At 52.0% G+C, this 18,977-nt stretch overlaps 1 protein-coding gene across 4 annotated transcripts in view; it reads left to right on the forward strand.

The window, feature by feature from the left end:
- CCNJL (cyclin J like) overlaps positions 1–17,967 on the forward strand; it is a 48,484-nt gene extending 30,517 nt beyond the window's left edge. For all 4 annotated transcript variants that reach the window (XM_037128203.2, XM_053665946.1, XM_037128202.2 and 1 more), the window contains 3 exons: positions 12,526–12,828; positions 14,374–14,533; positions 15,952–17,967. In XM_037128203.2, coding sequence (XP_036984098.2) covers positions 12,526–12,828; positions 14,374–14,533; positions 15,952–16,375 — 887 coding nt within the window. In that variant the 3' untranslated portion in view covers positions 16,376–17,967. The remainder of the gene's footprint in view (positions 1–12,525; positions 12,829–14,373; positions 14,534–15,951) is intronic.
- Positions 17,968–18,977: the final 1,010 nt, after the last annotated feature.

The raw sequence follows: 18,977 nt of genomic DNA on the forward strand, positions 1-18,977 counted from the left end.
TGTGCTGAGCATGTACAAACACACAGTCGATCCTCATGATTCCAAGATTCCGTACCTGTGAATTCGCCTGCTCGCTGAAATTTATTTTTAACCCCCAAATCGGTACTCGCAGAACTTCTGCGGCCATTCACGGACACGTGCAGAGCCCCCAAAGAGTGTGAGTTCTGCCTGCGTGTGCCCAGCTGAGACGGAGCGGGGCAGCGCCCTGCCTTCTCCTTCCTCTCAGCTCTCTCACTTAAAGCAAGTCCTTTTCTCAGTGTTTAGTGCCACGTTGTCTCACTTGTCTGCTCATAGGTGGTTTTGCTGTTTAAAAGCTGTCCAGGGGTCCTAAGCGTAAGACGGCCATGGTGTGCACCTTTTGGGGGAAAATTTGTATGTTAGACAAGCTTCATTGGGGCAGGAATTACAGTGCTCTTGGCTATGAGGTCCGTGATAATGAATCAACAAAATATTACATGGAAATACACAAAACAAGGTTATGCACCGATCAGTTGTGGTGACCCACCCTGTGTCTCCCCCAGGAATGTGGTTCATTGTTCACTAGCTCAGTGTTATAGTAACTTTGCTGGAATTATTTCGAACAACCAGAATCGACTGTATGTCACACAGCTGGGCTCACACCTAAGGTGCTTGCTTCGTAGTATATCAGGGGAGATCTTTCCCATCAGACTGTGCAGTTGTCTTCCTCTTATTGACAGCCGTGTTCCGTGATATACATACACACTGACCTCCCTGTCAATGGCTAGTTAGACTGACGTTCTTTTTTTTTTACTACTATACACAATATGACGACTGTCCTTTTCCCTGTATCTTTGCACACTGGAGTGAGTGTCTCAAAGATACATTCCCAGAGGTGTTGTTTGGGTCAAAGGGTATGTGCATTTAAAGTTTTGATAGCAAGTGCTAAATTACCTCGCAGAGGTTTCAGTAAAAGCAACCCTGATGAGGTCCCTTTTTCCCTTAAACTGAACTTAATTTGTGGGAGTCTTTGGAACCCTGCCTTCCACCTAAATAACAAACTATCAGAACAGGAGCGATGTCCCTTCCCCACCCTGGCCCCTCGCTAAGTGTCCACTGTGGCTTTTCTTCTGGGCTCTCCGCAGGGAGTGCATTTGCGCTCTGCCTCTCTGCCGGGTCCTGCCCGGATGTCCAGGTGAGGAATGAGTTCCCACACCAACTGCTTCGAAGGCTCCTAAAGCCAGAAATCATTAGGCACATCTCATAGCACAGGTACCAGTGCCCACCAGGTATTTGGTGGTGGGCCTTGGGGATTCTAGAAGAGGCCTTTCTCTCAGCAAACCACCTGCACGCCCCAGCACTCACCCCTGCATCCTCCTTTCCCCTCCTGCCTGGTTTGATCATTTGGTAACTGCTGATTCTGAGAAGCAGCTTCCCTGACGGCACGCAGTGGGGCAGGATGGGGCCACCCGCTGGAGAGTTTGGAAACCTGAAAGCCGTCTTACTTTACTCCCTCTTCTCAGAAAGTATGAAGGATGGCGCTGTCTCCCATCCCCGGGAAGGTGAAGCCCACCTGCTCTCCACACTGGAGATGCTTGAGATGCCTCCGGGCAGGTGTAAGCAGCACCTGCAAAGGGGAGGCAATTTTTCCAGGCGGCCTTTTTCAGGGGTGTATTTTGGACAGAGTGTGAGGTTTACTTACAGGAGTAAACCTAAATGTGCAAGGAAACATAGCTGGTGCCACGCAAGTGATCATTTAACAGCTCTTTCCATCTCATGCAGCAGTGCCCGGGAGGAATATGGCATTTCTTCCCAGCCACGGTTCCACGTTTCTGAAGGTAGGACGGGCTTATGTAGGGTATGTGCCGTGAAGTGACCATCATTGATTGTGCCCTCCGAAAGCTGCTGCAACAGGATGGGAAAACCTTCTCGTTGGTGGCAGAGCCCTGGAGGCCACCCCAGCACAGGGTGGACGGAAAAGGGGGTCTGTACCCTTAGGGCCACACTGTGTGCAAATCCAGGCGCAGGGCTACAGGGGGTGAGAACAGGGTGATGCTCCAATTCCCGTTGACGGCTCTGCAGACTGGCAGGTTAGTGCTCTTTCACAGGGAGGGTTTCCAGCCCCATCAGACAGCTGGCTGGGCGGGAAGTGGTACAGTTTGTCTTAGCAAGTCTACTGCACAGGCCTGTTTGTGCAGGGACTGGGGTTCTGGGCTCTGAGGGTGGGTGTTTGTTTGTTTGTTTGTTTTGTGGAGGCATGAGTTAATGTAACGTGTCGTGCTCAGGAGCCCTTGACCCCACACAAGTAAATCATTCAAAAACGTCTGTTTTACTTCTGCTCTATGCCAGACGCTGTGTTCAGCCCTGGGGAGATGGTGGTAAGTGTAAGGAATGCGTACAGTCTCTGTCATTGAAGATAATTCATTTCGCACACATGTACCTAACTGTGTGCTGAGCCTGGAGCACAACACAGACCAAGTCCCTGTCCTAAAGAAGCAGCCTTCAGTCCAGGCTCTGCCAGCGGACTCTGGGTGCATGCCAAAAATAAGCTAATTGCCCTTCTGAGAAAAACCCGAGTGCCCTTCCTGTTGGGAGAACAGCCTGGCCCACACAGTGAGCGGGAAAGCAACCTGGACGGTGACGTCGGGTGCCCCCATCCGCTCTCCATGCTGTGTGCGGTGCGGCTGCTGGAGCCAGGCGTTTGTTTTTACTGCTTATTTGCTATAACCTTGAGCCCTTCCTGCAGTGAGTACATGTGTCTGGTAGTACCGTGCCCCCTGTTCACAGCCAGGATTGCAACATGCCCATCTCCTGCTATTGCTGACGTGGAAGCAGGCACTGGAGTCCTTTATTCATTAGGTCCCTTGGCCCTGGGATTGTAGCTCGTCCTTGCCTCGCCCAGGGGGCTCCATGGGGTGGAGAGTTTACTGCCAGGATCACAACAGCCTGCCTTTTCTGGGCTCCCCACTGCCCAGTCGGCGCTGGTACCAGCGAGGCAGCTTCGGCTGGTTTTTAACCCAATTTCAGACCCGAAGGAAATACACCAGCCTGTTACACGTCAGGTGGTGAGAGGAGAGATTGTTTTTATGGTGGTTGTGTTTGCCTAAATTTCTGAGACTGCCTTCAGGGAACGTGCCTCTCTCTCTGCTTCCGAAGTCTTCATTTTAATTATAAGTGTCTCAGTGTCTAGACAGGAAGTCTCTTCTTTGTCACTGACATGCTGGGTTTCTGGAACGCTTCTAGGAAAGTCTGATACCTGCTGACCTGTGGGCACTTGTAAAGCAGATTTATGGCAGGCTAGTCTTGGACTAGGGCAGACCCATGTTCTGGAACCATTTTTGGCATTTATTACCTTCCAGTTCTGGCTTCAAGGGTCCCATCCGTGGTGTCTTGTCTTCTGTGAACTTGAAGCTGTTTTTCCTCAGCAAGAGAGTAATATTTGTTTCTTGCAGAAAATTAGAGTGTAGAAAAAAATATAAAGAATAAAAGTTAGTTGCAAACTCAGTACATTTTTTTTTTTTAGATATACTCAGAATTCGAGGGTGGGGTAGAGATTCCGGCCTTAGTGATCATGGAATGGATAATGTTTAATCAGTGGTCTGAGTTCTTTGCATGGGTTTACTCATTTACTCCTCAGAACAATTCTGTGGATTGGATTGGCTTAAAAATTAGGTTGGCTTTTTCCATATGATGGCTCTAATAGTGCCTAGTTGTCCTTATCGTCATTCGTTCGATTGTATTGTGCATTTTAAAAAAAACTTATCAAAATTGGTGAATTTCTGTGCAGCCATTTTAATATTGAAGGTGGAAGAAAACAAGCAACATTTTTGGTGTATTCTGCTTTATTATTTCAGGAAAGGTAAAAACAACTGAAATGCAAAAAAAAAAAGATTTGTGCAATGTATGGAGAAGGCGCTGTGACTGATCAAACATGTCAAAAGTGGTTTGGAAATTTCTTGCTACTAGTGACATTTTGGCCAAGGAATTCTTTGCTGTGGCCGGTCTTATGCATTGGAAGATGTTTAGCAGAGCCCCTGGCCCCTAGCCACTGGAAGCCAATAGTGGGAGACAGCCAACTAGTCAAAATATCCAGATCAGTCAAGTTATTGGTGAAAACAGAAGATGTGTCTTTTATTTTATGGGAAAAACATAATGGAATTTTGGCCAACCCCATGGTAGGCAGCAGTATTTTCCCTGGTTGACAGAGGAGGAAACTGAGGCCAAGTAAGTTAAGTAACTGGCCTCAGGGTACATGGCTAGGATGGGGACCCAGCCTGGCTGTCCCTGAGTCTTTGTTCTCAGCTACTAATCACATCAGTGGCCTTTGTCCTAGAGATTTCACTTCCTTTTGTAGCTGCAGCAGGAAGCCTTGGCCAGCAATGGAGAGGTTGCTGAGAGACCCCAGCTCTTGCCTTCTGAGCCACATTAGCTGGCCTGGGTGAGAACTTTCGCCCTCAGGAGTGGGTCTGGTGTCTGGAAGCGGCTCCCCTTCTAACCTGGACAGAGGTGGCCACAAGTGCCTCTCCTTGCCCTGCTGCTCCGGGCAGAGGTTGGAACAAACTACCCAGGTCCCGTGATGCCCATGCCTTTGGCACTGCCCTCACGTTCTGCCCTTCCTGAAACCACGGCCTCACGAGGCCTGGTCCAGAGCAGCCGCTGCCAGCTAGGTGTGAACGTTCTGCTTGGCAGTGACTTTTGTTGCAGGAGACAACTCCGCTTCTCTGTGCAAAGCCCTTTGCTCGACCCTGGCTCCAGATGTCAGCTATCTATATGACATATTATCGTGCCTGCCCCATGGTCCCTGCTTTTAGACAGTGAAATTATTTGGGTCCCTTGTGAAGAGGAGCACAGAGGAGGAGCCAGATTTGCTGAGGCCACCACGTGAAGTCACTGCACCAGTTCCTGCAGCCTGAGACAGGGAAGTCCTCGCAGGCAGAAGGGAAGCCAGTGTGTGACCCAGCTGGCTGGATGCCACCTCTGACTGGGGAGGCATTTTCAGTTTCCTCTTGAAAGAAAAAAAATGGCCCAGTCTCGTCTCTAGCTTATTTCTAAAGTTGTACTCAGGAATTGACTCAGCCTGTCCTAAACGTGTGTTCATTCATTCTTTCAGCATCTGTCGAGGGCTACTCTGTCCCAGAGACCAGAGAGATGCAGCCTTGCTTTAAAGAGGAAGGAGCGGGGTTCGGGAAGGGCGCTTGTTGTTTCCCGAGGAGGGCAGTGAGCTCAGCCTGGGAAGGCACCAGACCCACCCAGTGGGCCCCTGAAGCCAGGCATGGCTGAGATTGGAGCCTGTTTCTCCAGGACATTCTGTAACCTCCGGGTCCCTGGGGTAGCCGAGATGTCGGCCGAGCCTGCAGCAGGTGTTCAAAGGTAGAGCAGCCGGGTCTCTCCTGGCTCCCCCTGCCCTACCCCGTGGTCCCACAGCTCCCTCTCTTCCCTGAAAACACTGTGTTAGAGCTGGAGGGTTTGCTTGCTCTGGCTCTCCCTTGCTCTCTCCTCTTCGTGAAATCCTACCAAGAAACGGATCTGTCCTTGAACCTGTGACGGGGATTGCTCGGTTGGTCCTGAATTGCGCAGAGGTGTACAAAGCAAGAGTGCATTCCAGTGTTCGCGGAGCACCGGGCACCCTTCTCAGCACGCCGAGTCCTGTGCCATCGTCACCAGGTTCTGTCTCCCTCTGTCAGTCACAGTGCATAGGCCCCAGACTCGCCTCAGACCACACAGCCAGTGAGTGGCCCAGCCTCCCAGAGCCCAGGAGGGCCATCCTCCATGTGCTCTGCCCTTTGGTGCCGCATCAGGAAGTGAAACGGCCTTTTGGGGGTGCTGGCCTCAGAGTCCTTTCCTGCCTTCTCTGTCAGCTTGCTCAAAATCGGACTCCTGGTTCCTTGGAAGGGCCTTTGTCTGCTGGACCTATGAGCATGCACCTTTGGGGAATAGGCAGGAAGCACCCTTGTAGCCTCTGATAACTACTAAGAAGCCAAAGAGTTCTTTGTTTTTTAATGAAAAGCTGGCTGGTCCTTCACTGTAGGAAGCACACCAGTAGAGACTCTCTCTTCAACTTCATTTCCATCATTGGAAGAAAAAACGGTGCCCTGTCGATTGCACAACGCCTTCGAGGACAGGCTCTGGGACCGAGCGACTCCACAGCGTGAGCAGAGGGGAAGCTGAAGACCAGTGTTTGTGGAGAATGGGGCAGTCGCATGGGGGTGGGGCTGCAACTGGCCGGACCCCCTCACCCACGGGAATTCTGCACCCAGATAGAAACACTCATTATGGAGAGGCCGGGATTTCAGGGACCCTCGTGACTACACTGGAGATTTCCCACTTGCACTTTAGAAAGCTCTGGCCTTCATGGAGTCACGTATCTGTCTAACTGTTACCATTGTTATGCCAGATGCTGTGCCAGGTGCCGGAGATGCGTAATGCTCTTCAACAGATGGGGTCCCATGCTCATGAAGCACACAACCAGACTCTGCATTTTGCTTTGTCTCTCACCAGCTAGCTGGATGATGGGGTGGCTCCACCTTTCTGAGCTTCTAATTAATGTGGAAAACACTCCCTGCCTCCTGCCTTCTGGTTGTTTTCAGAATGAACAGAGTAGCTTGTGTAGGACACAACAAGCAGGTCCTCAGAGGCTGGACCTCCCTGGGGGCAGCCTGGGGTTTCAGGAGCCTGCGGGGCTTCAGGGGAGCACAGGGAACCCTGGCTGCAGCTGCCCAGCCCTCTGGAGCTCACATCCTGATGTTCAAGTTCTCTGCCTCTTGCTAATTAGCTGTGCGACCTTGGGAAGTCCCACCCCAGTGGGGAGGGTCCAAGTGGGAAAGGCTTTGCACCCCATGCTCTCCTTTATCTCCTTCCCTGGGAACCTTGGAACCACCAGCAGGAGGGTGGAGTTCAAGGTTACAGTCTAGGGGGAGGAGGCTGGAGGCACTGTAGCATCTACCCCGGGTGTCCAGCAGAGCCTGGTCAGTAGCTTTGCCTGTTTTTAAAGGCATCACACTTTTTTGAAGGAAGAAAAATAGCCATATGTTGCCTTAAAAGCTAGTTCTGCCCTGGCTGGTTAGCTCAGCTGATTAGAGCATCGTCCTGATATGCCAAGTTTGCGGGTTTAATCCCTGGTCACATGTAAGAATCAACCAATAAATGCAGGAATAAGTGGAACAACAAATTGATGTATCTTTCTCTGTGTCTCTCCCTCTCCCTCCCTTCCTACCCCCTACTTCCCTGTCTTTTCTGAACTCAATAATAAATAAAAAAGATGTAAATGCAGATGATTGTAATTAGAGCGGGGTGGAAATGCATCCATGAGCAATCCTTATAATATTTTCTCTCTCTTTTTTTTTGGTATATTTAATTTTTTCCAACATAAGGCCTGTTTTTGTTTGTCTCATTTAAGCAATTAAGAGTATTGTTTTTCTTGGACCTAATTCAGACAAGTCAGGACATCCTGTTTGGTCCGAATAAGGCTTGATCACTGGGACGGTAGGTGGAAGAGGCAAAGCCAGGGTTCAGAGTAGCCGATTCAGAGAGACAGAAAATAGAATGGTGGTTACCCGGTGTCAGGGACGGAGGGGGGGACAGCATGATTGTCGCATGGATCTACAGTTTGTTTGGCCAGATGAAGAGAGTTCTGGAGAGTAGTTGCACAGCAGTGTGAATGTGCTTAATGCCGCTGAACTAGACAGGTGAAGGGGGTGAGAGCCAGTGGAGGCATTTCCCCTCCTGGGCCTGGGGGGGCACAGTGTCTCACCACCGTGGCTGAGTGTGTGGTTGAGAGTTTAGGCCCAAACATTTTAGGCTCTTTTCTTGAATATAATGAAGTCCTTGGGTGTGTTTCAGGTAAATGGGCTGCTGTTAACAACAACCCCCCCAAAATTGAGATGTACTCATTGAGGGAAACCTTTAACATGTAAGCTTTAGGAAGGTGCCCATTAGCACTGTCAGTTACAGTTTTGTTACTTTGAACCATCTTAACATTTTTTAATTTCCGTTACATTATTTTTTATTTTTTAGGAATATCCTAGAACTCTGAGCCTAGATATGAAAAAATAAGTTTATTTATTTTTTATTTTTTTAAATATTTTTTAAATTTATTTTATGAGAGAGAAGGAGAAAGAGTGGGAGAGAAATATCAATGTATGGTTGCCTCTCATGCATCCCCTGCTGGGAACTGGCCTGCAACCCAGGCATGTGCCCTGACTGGGAATGGAACCGCGATACTCTGGTTCGCAGGCCCGCGCTCAATCCACTGAGCTACGCCAGCCAGGAATAAGTTTATTTTTGTTATTTCCTGAATATAGACAGAAAAGGAAAATTGTTTTAAAAATGCCTGATAATAAATAAACTTGATGTATTTAATTTTTCTTAACGTACTATATTTGGTCAGAATTTGAAATTACCGAAAAGACTCTCCTGAAATGCAAGGAAGAAAGAAAGTTCTGGTCCACTCATTGTGCTACCTGCCTAGCATCACCCAGGTGCCCTGGGGGCGGGGCTGGTGGCCAGAGGTTCTGAAAAGGTGCCAGTTGAGTGATCATCCAAAAAGAAAAGTATAGATGGAATGACGGCATCAATGTAATAATTTACTCAGGAGAGCGCAGATCATCTGTGAATGTCAAACTATTGAAGGTTTTTGAGAAACAGGATATTCACAGAGTCCCAAGGTGACACCTCCCAGACTGCTCATTAATTTCACAGGAAAACGGTCCCTTTAAAAGGGAGAGACCTGGTGGCATGACCTTAACCCATCGATCAAACGCAGCATGGCTGTTTCTGGGACAGACTGACATTCCACAGTTCCTGGTGTGATTCAGTAAGAAACACAAAACAACATCTCTGTCGTTTTCTGGCCCAAACTGTTTGATTATGAGGAAGCCATCAGACTGTCCAGAATAGGAGGCCAGCCTTCCAGTCTCTCTCTTTCTTTCTCTCTCTCTTTCTTTTATAATAAGACAACTGCCCTAAATTCATCCAAAGAGCCAGTGTCATGAAAAACAAAGAAACAATGGGACTAAAGAGAGGCATAACAGATACCATATGTGAGCCTTGATGGATCCTGTATCTTAAGAAAGAAAAAAGGTTAGAAAAGACATTTTTGGGATCCTTGCAGAAAGTCAAATATGGATTGAATATTAGACAGTGTTCTTGCATTAATGCTGACGTGCTCAGGATTGCTGGCGGCCTGGTGATTATGGAGGAAAGTGGCCTCCGGGATAGATGCTGACGCACAAGTGTAGGGGCACATCCCAGCCACAACTTTGCTAGAAATGATTGAGCAGAACCCACATTGACATACACGCTTGTGCACACACACCCCCCAAACGTGGGTGAAGCAATTAGTGAATCTGGGTGAAGGGTCATCTCAATTCATTCATCTTTTCTGTGGCTTTGAAAAATTTCTAGATACATGGAACAAGTTGAAGAAAGTCTGTGGCTCTTCTCTGGCTAGGAAAGACTTGGACTTCTGCCCCCTGCTTCCCTGGGGGGTTCCCTGGGGGGACGCTCCTGTGGGGGGTGCGTCTGCTTTGAAGACTCCCAGGCATCTGTCGTCTGTGCCGTTTGTCTTGTCGATAAGAAGCAGGCAGCTGAGTGGCAGCGCTTGGTGGTGGCAGCGCTGGGGACAAAGGACTGGCCCCCCTCACGGTCACGGGAGGAGGGGAGGAAATGTCTGCCAGGCACGTGCAACACCAGGAAACTCATAAAATCTTTTCTGGCTGTGAAATGTTTTGTGCTGGGGAATAGCCACTAAGCTGGGAGTGTCTGGCCAGCAGTTAAAAGCAGAAGCTGTGGGTTGCTCCTAAGGGTGGAGCTGAGTTCTCAGAGCCTTTTCTCTGAGTCTCTGGGCGCCTGAATAGAACCTGCCTGGGAGGATCAGTGTGCGTCCAGCCCTGCGTGCCGGCCACAGGAGCCCTTTCCGTTCTGCGTGGCCATTTCTTCTTGCCCCGGGGCATCATCTTCCTAGGTGGGGAAGGAGAGGCCCGTCAGTTCAGTGCTGTCAGGTTCAGAGACAACACACTGAGGAATCACCCCCCCTGCCTGGCTCTGGCCTGTAGCTTAGTGGGTCCCTGAGAAGCTACAGGTGAATTCAGACTCAGTCACCATGGCTGCTTCCACGTCAGGGTAACAGTCCTCTTGGGCCTGGTGGTTGGAGGGAAAGGAGACCTCTGGAAGATTTGAAAGGCACCAAAAGCAGGGAGAAAAGCAGCTGACTGAGCAGCACATCTGCTGGTCGGAGTGGGTTGCTGTGAAAGGCTCTCACTGCCCTCCCGCCCCCCAGCACGATGCACGTTTCTGCCGGGACTGTGACCTTCACCGAGACACCATCTGCTCCTGGGAAGAGCGTATATCTATCCAGTACCTGTGAAAATTGCACAACGAATACATGATCAACAGAAAAAAGTTAGGGCACACAGATGATCTGAGATCATGAGGACAGTTCAAATGGCCTGAAATTTCACTGTCCAGAGAGAACGATTCCTTCTCTGAAGGAACATTCATTGGGCACCTGCTATGTGCCAGGGACTGCTGGGACACGAGGGCACAGCAGCCAATGGGTGGGACATGGTTCCTTCCTGTCCTCATGGGGTTTAGACCTGTTCATGGCCTGCTGGCTGGGAATATTGATACTCAGTATTAAACAAGCAGTCTCAGTGCCAGAAGCACCTTGATGACATCCAGTGGCCTCTGAGCTCTGGGGGACACATAGTAGGTGGGTGAGGGGACCGACACTGGAGAGGGTCCGAATTCCATGGGGCTGGGTCCTACGCTTGGGGGTGGAGGCCATTGGAGGTTACGAGGCTAAGCCTGGTCAGCCAGGCCCCAGCCCAGGACTTCAGCTGTACAAGAAGCTCTTCCCCCTGGGCAGCATTGACCTCGCCTTTCCCTGCCTGCGTCGCTCCCGAGTGTGATGACGAGGGAAGGTGTGTGTTTTGGAGGTGGTGCCTGAGGGATGGGGCTCCAAAAGGAGATGGGGCTGGGCGTGCGCTGCATAGGAACAGGTTGGCCATTGTCTCTGCTCCTCGCTGTGTTGTCCATTCCCACTCGCTCAGCCCCTCCCTGTCCAAGACCAGAGGTTCATGTCCTGCCACCTCCATCCACCTAGTGGGCGTCGTCAGGCTCGCTGAGAAGATGGACCACGGGCTTCCCAGCGCGGGCGTTTCGTTTCTCAGTGACGCCTTCCTGCAGACTCCGCTGGGTCTGCGGGAGGGCAGCCTGTGCTGGTTCCCTTCTCCTCCCTCCTTCGAACCCTGAGAGCCTGGTGAGAACTGGGCCGGAAGCGCTGGCGGTTGTGCACAGGTGTGGGGACGCTTTGTTGGCCGTTCCCTGCCCTGGCACAGACGTGTGCTCTGAGCACAGCTGCCTCTGCTGGCGCTCGTGCCGCAGCTGCTCTGCACCCAGTGAGGTTGGGCTTGGAGGCCACAGGTGACCAGAGTGAGGCCAGGACTTGGGGCCGGCCGGCTGAGGTGGGGTCGGGCAGTGCATGGGGACTGTGGTCAGGGAAGGCTTCCGAGGCGCGGTGACTCTGAAGGTAGAGAACAAGGCGAGGATGGCCCAGTGAAGAGGGGGTGGGTGGGGAAGGGCGCCCCAGACAGAGGCGCTGTGTAGAGGAAGCCAGGAGAGCGCGATGCCTCCTGAACTGTGGTGACGGAGGCCCCTGCCAGGTGTGCGTGGTTTCCCCACGGCGAGGGGTGTACAGCTGCAGAGCCTCCCACCGTGGAGGCTGCCACTTCCCGCCCGTAGCCCCAGAACCTGCACCCTCCGTGACCCTGACACCCGCTGCCGCTGGCTGCTTCTCTGTGCTGAGGACGATGTCGGGGGTTGGTCTGTCAGAGCCTCGGTTCCCTTGACCGAGGCTCATGTTCGATCTTGTTTCTCGTAGGGACGGGCTCCATTAGTTGTCCGCGGTGGTGACACACTGGATCGAGTACACCTCTGGGCTTCCTCCCCTCTCCTGTCTTCTCCCACCTCCCAGTCTTTCCGAGGACTCTGTTTCCGAGAGGACCTGGATTAAAAACCCACCAGTGGAGCTCAAACTCAGCACTCCGGTAGTGGGGAGCTATGGAAGGGCTTTCCACATCTGGGGGGACAGGGTCAGATTTGTAGTGTCATTCTGACTACGACCTGCCCCTCTGAGCTGTCCTGGGGTCCAGAATTAGTCATGACCAGACAGGAAAGCCATCCCCCGCACCCCCCAAGCCCTCACTGTGGGCGACGACAACTCTCGAAAACCTTCTGTGTTCCACATGCTGGGCCGAACATTGGGTGTGTACTCTGTCATTGCGTCTGGCAAAAGCCTTATGAGGTCCAAGTTCCATTTTACAGATGAGAGAACTGAGGCCCAGAGAGAGCGAGATACCTGTGCGAGATCACACCGCGGATGTGAGCGCTTGGGGGCTCGAGCTCAGGTGTGACAGATCCCGTGTGTGTGCTCCTCCTCCCTTGGTAGTGGGGCCTTCTTGGCCTCCTGGCCTCCCTGCCAGCACCATCCAGGAACATTCAGGTGGCCCTTTACTAAATTCCCGGGTGCAGGCCAGTGCTGACTCCCAGTAACCTCTGCTTCTCCCACAGGTAAATTTGAGGATAGGGAAGACCACGTACCCAAGCTGGAGCAGATAAACAGTACGAGGATCCTGAGCAGCCAGAACTTCACCCTCACCAAGAAGGAGCTCCTGAGCACGGAGCTGCTGCTCCTGGAGGCCTTCAGCTGGAACCTCTGCCTGCCCACACCTGCCCACTTCCTGGACTACTACCTCTTGGCCTCCGTCAGCCAGAAGGACCAGCACTGCCACAGCTGGCCCACCACCTGCCCCCGCAAGACCAAAGAGTGCCTCAAGGAGTACGCCCACTACTTCCTGGAGGTCACCCTGCAAGGTGGGGCCCAGGGGCTGGGATTGCGTGGCGCCAAGGGCATGCATGTCCATTCCGAGGAGTCCTTACGGACTGCAGCCCATGCACCTGTCACTCTCACTTTGCAAGGGATAAACAAGGAGTCACCCACTGTGTTACTGATCATGTGTAAAAGAGACCCAGCAGCTTAATACAGGCCACCGGTATCCTTTAAACAGTGGTCACCTGGTAATTTTTTATGGTAGCCCACAACACTGCAGATCTGAATAGGACAGGTCACTCAGTCTGGAAGAGCTGTTGTCATACAGGTCGGGGGGGTGGGGGGTTATGTTTGCATCTGCTTTAGCAATGAAGTCACCCTGTTTGGGGACTTGTCTGTGAATCTCACTCTTCCCAGTATCTTAAAATCTAGGTGGTAGGTGAAATACTGGGTCAGAGATACAGTTGAGTCGACCACCCACCCAGTTGACTCCACTGAATCGACCGACCAACCACTCAGTTTGATGCAAAGCACAAACCGAAATGGTCATGTGTTAACAGTGTCAACAGTTGTGCTATCAAGTATTAATTGGGTGCTTACTGTGTACCGGACACTTTTAGTGCTTTGCATCCATTACGTCATTTGAACCTTCCAACGACTCCACCTAAAGATCGTTTCTGCTATTCTCGTTGTACCAGTCAGTTTCCTTAATTGATGCTCAGGAGGAACAGACTGCAGGTCATTGCTAAAATTTGAACCTGCCAAGTCCAACCCTGGGGCTGTGCCTGTCAGCTTACTGCCACCCTGACCGATTTCTTACTTTAACAGGCAAGGGTCGAAGTCATCAAAAATCATAAACAATTTAAGACAGCATGGCAATGTACTAATAACCAGGTGCCCTTCAGGAAAATTGCTCATCAGTAGCGCCAGCTTTGCCAAATTGTAAGGTAGCTTAGTGTGGGACATGAAGGTTTCTCAGATAATTTCACAGCGTGTACATGTTTCAAAACCTCACACTGTGCATCTTCTTTACTCGGGCAGTTTTTATTTGTCACTCAGGTAAAGCAGGGGAGGATTCTTCAGTAAATGTAAGTCAAGTGCCAATTCTAGTTACAGATCTCAAAATGCATTCATTCAATGTAGTCATTCATTTTTATATGCATTGATTCAACAGGTTTTCATGCAGTGCCTACTGTGGTCCAGGCTTCATTACTGTTTAATAAGTAGCCTCTGAAATGGCTTGTCATTCACTCCTAACAACCAAAGAAAGGACAGGTGTTCTGTGGTCCCCTTGCAGCCTGTCAGCAGCCCCGTGCGGCCCCCAGAAGCTGTGGACCGTATTGTGAGAGTCACTGCCCTAGGCCGACATCAGAATCCCCGGACTGAGCCAAGGTGTTTAAGATGCAGGAACTGCACATGCGGCCATTGGCACTCTCTCATCATGTGTGTGGCCTGGTGGGGGTGGCGCAGCGCAGCAGTGAACAGCTGTGAACCTAATCGTTTCGTCTGCCAGTTCTAGGGGGCACCACGCAGGCAGGGCACCAGGAGGCAAAGCGTTACGATGCTGACTCCCTCTGATTCCCTTTCAGATCATATTTTCTACAAATTCCAGCCTTCTGTGGTCGCTGCGGCCTGCGTTGGAGCCTCTAGAATTTGCCTTCAGCTTTCTCCCTACTGGACCAGAGACCTGCAGAGGATCTCAAACTACTCCCTGGAACATCTCAGCACCTGCATCGAGATCCTGCTGGTGTAAGTCCGTCTCCAGTTCAGGCGATTTCCTGAAGTCTGAGGCTTATGGTGGATCCCCCAGCTGGAGTCTCACATCTCGTGGGTCATGGGGACTCTCACTAGTACTGGGGTGTGGGGAGTTGGTCCTTCCTGTTTTGGGCAGCTTTGGGTTTACAGTTTTAGGGTCAGGGAGAGAGGGGTTATGTGCACAACCTTCTGCGCATCTGGCTCTTGGATCTGAGTCCCAGCGTATCAATCAGTCCACAGAGGGTTGCATTGAGGGACTCTCATTACAAGCTGTTTTTTCAGGTGTGGCCACAAAGCTGACCTCTTAGCCAGCTAAGGGTGGTTTAACTTACGGGGCCACAGCTTCCTTGGGAATCTTGGGGAGGAAACATTCAGTGTATCAGAGAAGATGCTTCAAGGCTTCATAGACCCAACACCATGAGACTGATGTCAGAGGTGAAAGAGGTCAGTGGTGACCTCAGGGAGGAGGATGGATAGGACAGAAAGATCCTGCCTGGTCACACCCAGTCCCTCTTCCACGTGACAGGTGGCAGCATTTCCTAGATGTTTGGCCCCACTGAACACGGGCCTAGTTCCCTAAAGAGCCACCTCTTCGCCTCCAGATGTAGCTGCCCTCGTCTCACTTACCTGAAGTCTCAGTCCCGCTTCCTGGGCTTTGTCTTCAAACTCGTGCCTTTGAGAAACTACCCAAAGCCAGAGAACTTGGCCTGGTTGGGCTGCTGACAGGGGCCTGGGATTCTCGGCCACCAGCCCTGCCTCTTCCTGGCTGCCGTGCTGGCACAGCCCCTTCCCAGGCCTGCCGCAGCTCCATGGGCCCCTATCTTATGTTCCCCTTCAGTTAGAGAGTTTCTCAGATAGAGAAACTGAGGCTCCGTGGGCACCTTGCTTGAGATCCTCTAGCTCAGGAGTGACCCAACTGGGATAGAGATGCTGGAAGTGCCTTGAAGGTGGAGGTGGGGCTTATCTGAGTGCCCGGAGGTCTGCCCTGTGGGCAGGCGCTGTGCCAGGTGTGGGGACACAGCAGTGCACAGAAGCAGACGGGGTCCTCCTCGTCGGAGCTCACACTCCGCACGGCGTGGGGCCAGGCAGTAACCTGGAAGTTATGACCGAGGGTGTTGACTGTGAGGGGGGTGGGCGGAGTGACTGCAAAACAGCGAGGCTAGTCTTGAGGAGTCAGAAGAGGTCTTTACAGGACTTGGACCCAAGCGGAGATCCCAGGCCTGAGGTTTGTGGGACAGTAACTGAGGCCAGGCGGGAGGCAGTTATTGCCTATGAGCAGTTACTGTCTCTGAGCACAGGCTGGGCAAAGTCTGGCAGTGACAGCGCACAGACCCCACTTAGCAGGGCAGGTGGAGGTGCTCTCAGGTGTCAGCCTTTTGCCTCTGAGTCTCACCCAGGTCCTTTCCTTTCAGAGCTTATGACAATGTCCTCAAGGATGCCGTCACAGTCAAGAGCCAGGCTTTGGCGATGGTGCCCGGCACGTCCCCAGCCCCCACCCAGATGCTGTTCCAGCCACCCACCTACCCCACCCTCAGCCAGCCAACGCCGGCGGCCCTGGGACAATTCCAGAGCCCCGTGCAGGACCTGTGTCTGGCCTATCGGGACTCACTGCAGGCCCACTGTTCGGGGAGCCTGCTCTCAGGAGGCACGGGCTCATCCGTCCACACCCCGTATCCCTCCCTCCAGCCCCTGGACATGTGCCCCGTGCCCCTCCCCACGTCCCTCAGCATGCAGATGGCCATTGCAGCCGAGCCCCGGCACTGCCTCGCCACCACCTACAGAAGCAGCTACTTCAGCGGGAGTCACACGTTCCCTGCGGGCTGTTTTGACAGATAGGGCCCTGTTGGCCCACCTGGGGAGGCCTTGGGGACCCAGGCAGAGGAAGAGGATGCTGACGAGGGGGGCTCAGCAGAACAAGGCGACTGGGAGACCATCCCTGCAGAGCCTCATTGCCCTGGAGTGGAGAGGGTCTGTGTTCTTTTTAAATAAAACGGACCCGGAGCAAAACAGTCAGTGAGATACCTCACCCAAGAGCATCCCTCTGGAAAACTTCTTCCACACATGCCTGTGGTGCAGGGGGATGGCCTGGTGGCCGTCCCCTGGGGCAGGGGCCTGGAGAATCGAGAAACACCTGGTGAGAGGCCAGGAGACTGGGAGCTGATGCAGACGCCGTCTGCAGACTCACGTCCGGTGTTCAGCATCAAAGACTCCCTTTATTCTTTGCGCATGGCAGCTACACCACTGAAGAGCAAGGGGCATCCGGACGTGTTCTCAGGACCTCGATGGATAGGGTGGGGGCCTGTGCGGGTGGGGCCTGCACGTCTGCCCTCTGAGGCCCAGTGGACAGCTGTGTTGCCTTTACTGTCGACCCCCCCCCTTAGACGTTTCACGTGCTGCTGCTTCCCGAAGTGACCTAGCCCTCTGTTCAGTAGGAAGTCTTGTTTACATACTGTATCAGGGATTTCGTGATACTTGAAAGCTCCTTTGGAGAAAAACGATGTTGGTTGCCAGCCTGCCTGTCCCATGCGCGGGCTGTAGGTTTGTATCCCGGCTTGTGACTGACCAGTGGGGTCACAGCTCCCTTTTCAAAAGCGTGCAGTTGGGGAGAACCACTTTCCAGTCCCTGGATTCCAGAAGATTCCACATTTTGGATGCTGTGTTCACCTGTAGGACCAGAGGTAAAAGGTTGTTGAAGGGTAGAGAGAGGTTCTGCCTCCTCTGCCTGCTTCTAGTGCTTGAGTTTAAAGCCAGGCTCCGTGTTGAGTTTGGCTGCTAGCAAAGGGTAATCATGTGGAATGTGTGCCTAAGGCCCGTTGGATTTGGGGAGGTGGGTGTATAGTGTATATGCCACCACCAGCGACAGGCAAGCAATCGTTCGGATCAAAAGCCAGTATTTGGGTTTCTGCAGCGAGGGGGCTCTCAGGACCACTTGGGGGGCCATGTGCAATATGTTCTTATCCCGACTCGCGGCCTGTGCTCAAGTGTGTGTTTTTTTTGGTTGGATTGGGGACACATTCACCCACAAAACTGAGAGGTGCAAAGATCCACGAAAGCATTTTTCCCTATGCTTATTTTTTAAGAAGAACCCACGTTGGTTTTGTTGACTCACTTGCCTGTCCGGGAGACCGGCGGATGGCTGCCTGCAGCAGTGGCATGCTACTGAGTCGGGCCTGACGGTGACAGTCCCCGCAGGAGAAAGTCCCCGCGTGGGAGCAGAAGAGACTGGGTGTGGGTACGGCACTGCCACTGGGTCACACTCACATAGGAAACTGCACGTTCGTTTGTTTTTCTCTTTTTCCTTTGCTCACCTCCTATTTATATACAACTGCTTTGGATTTCATGTTATTGTGTCTGCTTGTTCTGTGGCTGGGGGCTTGTGAGGGGCCCCCAGTAAAAGGTGTCCCTTAATAAACATGTCACCGGCTGTAGGTCTCTGAGTTCTCCTCCTAGTCCTCTAAGCCAGCTGCACCCCACTCCCTTCCACATCAGCCCAAGGGTCTCACTCCTGGGAGTTTGGGGGGAGTGGGTGGTCGAAGAACTGGCTCCTGTGGGGCTGGGTCTCTGGGGCCACGGGCAGCCGGGCTAAGGCTGGACATCCCAGCTCTCCCACTGACTCAGTCAGGGTTCTCCAGGGAAACAGAATCTATTACATATTTAGTGAGAAAGATTTATTTCCAGGAATTGGCTCAGCCTTGCAGATGCCTAGATTAGAATCAGAGTCAAGGCTTCCTTATGTCCTCCAGTTCAAAGTCCATCTCTCCACCACCTGTTCTCACATCTGAATTCTCTTTTGTTTCCATGATTCTCAGTAGGGCTCACTTTTGCTCCCCAGGACACGTGTCAACGTCTGGAGACATGTTTGGTTGTCACAGTGGAGGAGGGGAGGAGCTGGCATTTAGCACGTAGAGGCCAGGGACACTGCTCGGCATCTTGCGATGCACAGAACAGCGCCCACGGTGAAGAATTACTTGGCTCAAAATGACAGTAGTGCCAAGGCTGAGAGACATCAACTCACATGTTACTTCCCAAAGTGGGCTCTTGTAACACCCCTAATTATTCTGCCATAACCTCCTTTTATTTTCCTTGCAATGGTTAAAAGCTTTGGAAATGCTCCTGTTAATTGGTTTACTTGGTTTGATGTGTCCTAAACTATCTACCCCCAGCAGAACATCGAGAATGTCATTGCCTGGTGGTGAGAGCACCCATCATAGCAGCCGGTGTTACTGAGCATCATTCACTGTGTACAAAAGCACCACGCTAAGGACTCTGCTGGCATTTCCCATCATCACCCTCGGAACCCTACAAGGCTGGAACTTTCTCAGCTGTATTTTACAGGTCAGGAAGCGGGGCACGCAGAGGTTACTCACCCAAGGAACCAGTGGGGAAGGAAGGAGCTGTAATTCAATCCCCAGCAGTCTGGAGCTGCCCTGCCAGCCAG

This window comes from Artibeus jamaicensis, unplaced genomic scaffold (assembly GCF_021234435.1).
Source record: "Artibeus jamaicensis isolate MK-2021 breed Jamaican fruit bat unplaced genomic scaffold, CSHL_Jam_final contig_432, whole genome shotgun sequence".
NCBI classification, from domain to species: Eukaryota; Metazoa; Chordata; class Mammalia; order Chiroptera; family Phyllostomidae; genus Artibeus; species Artibeus jamaicensis.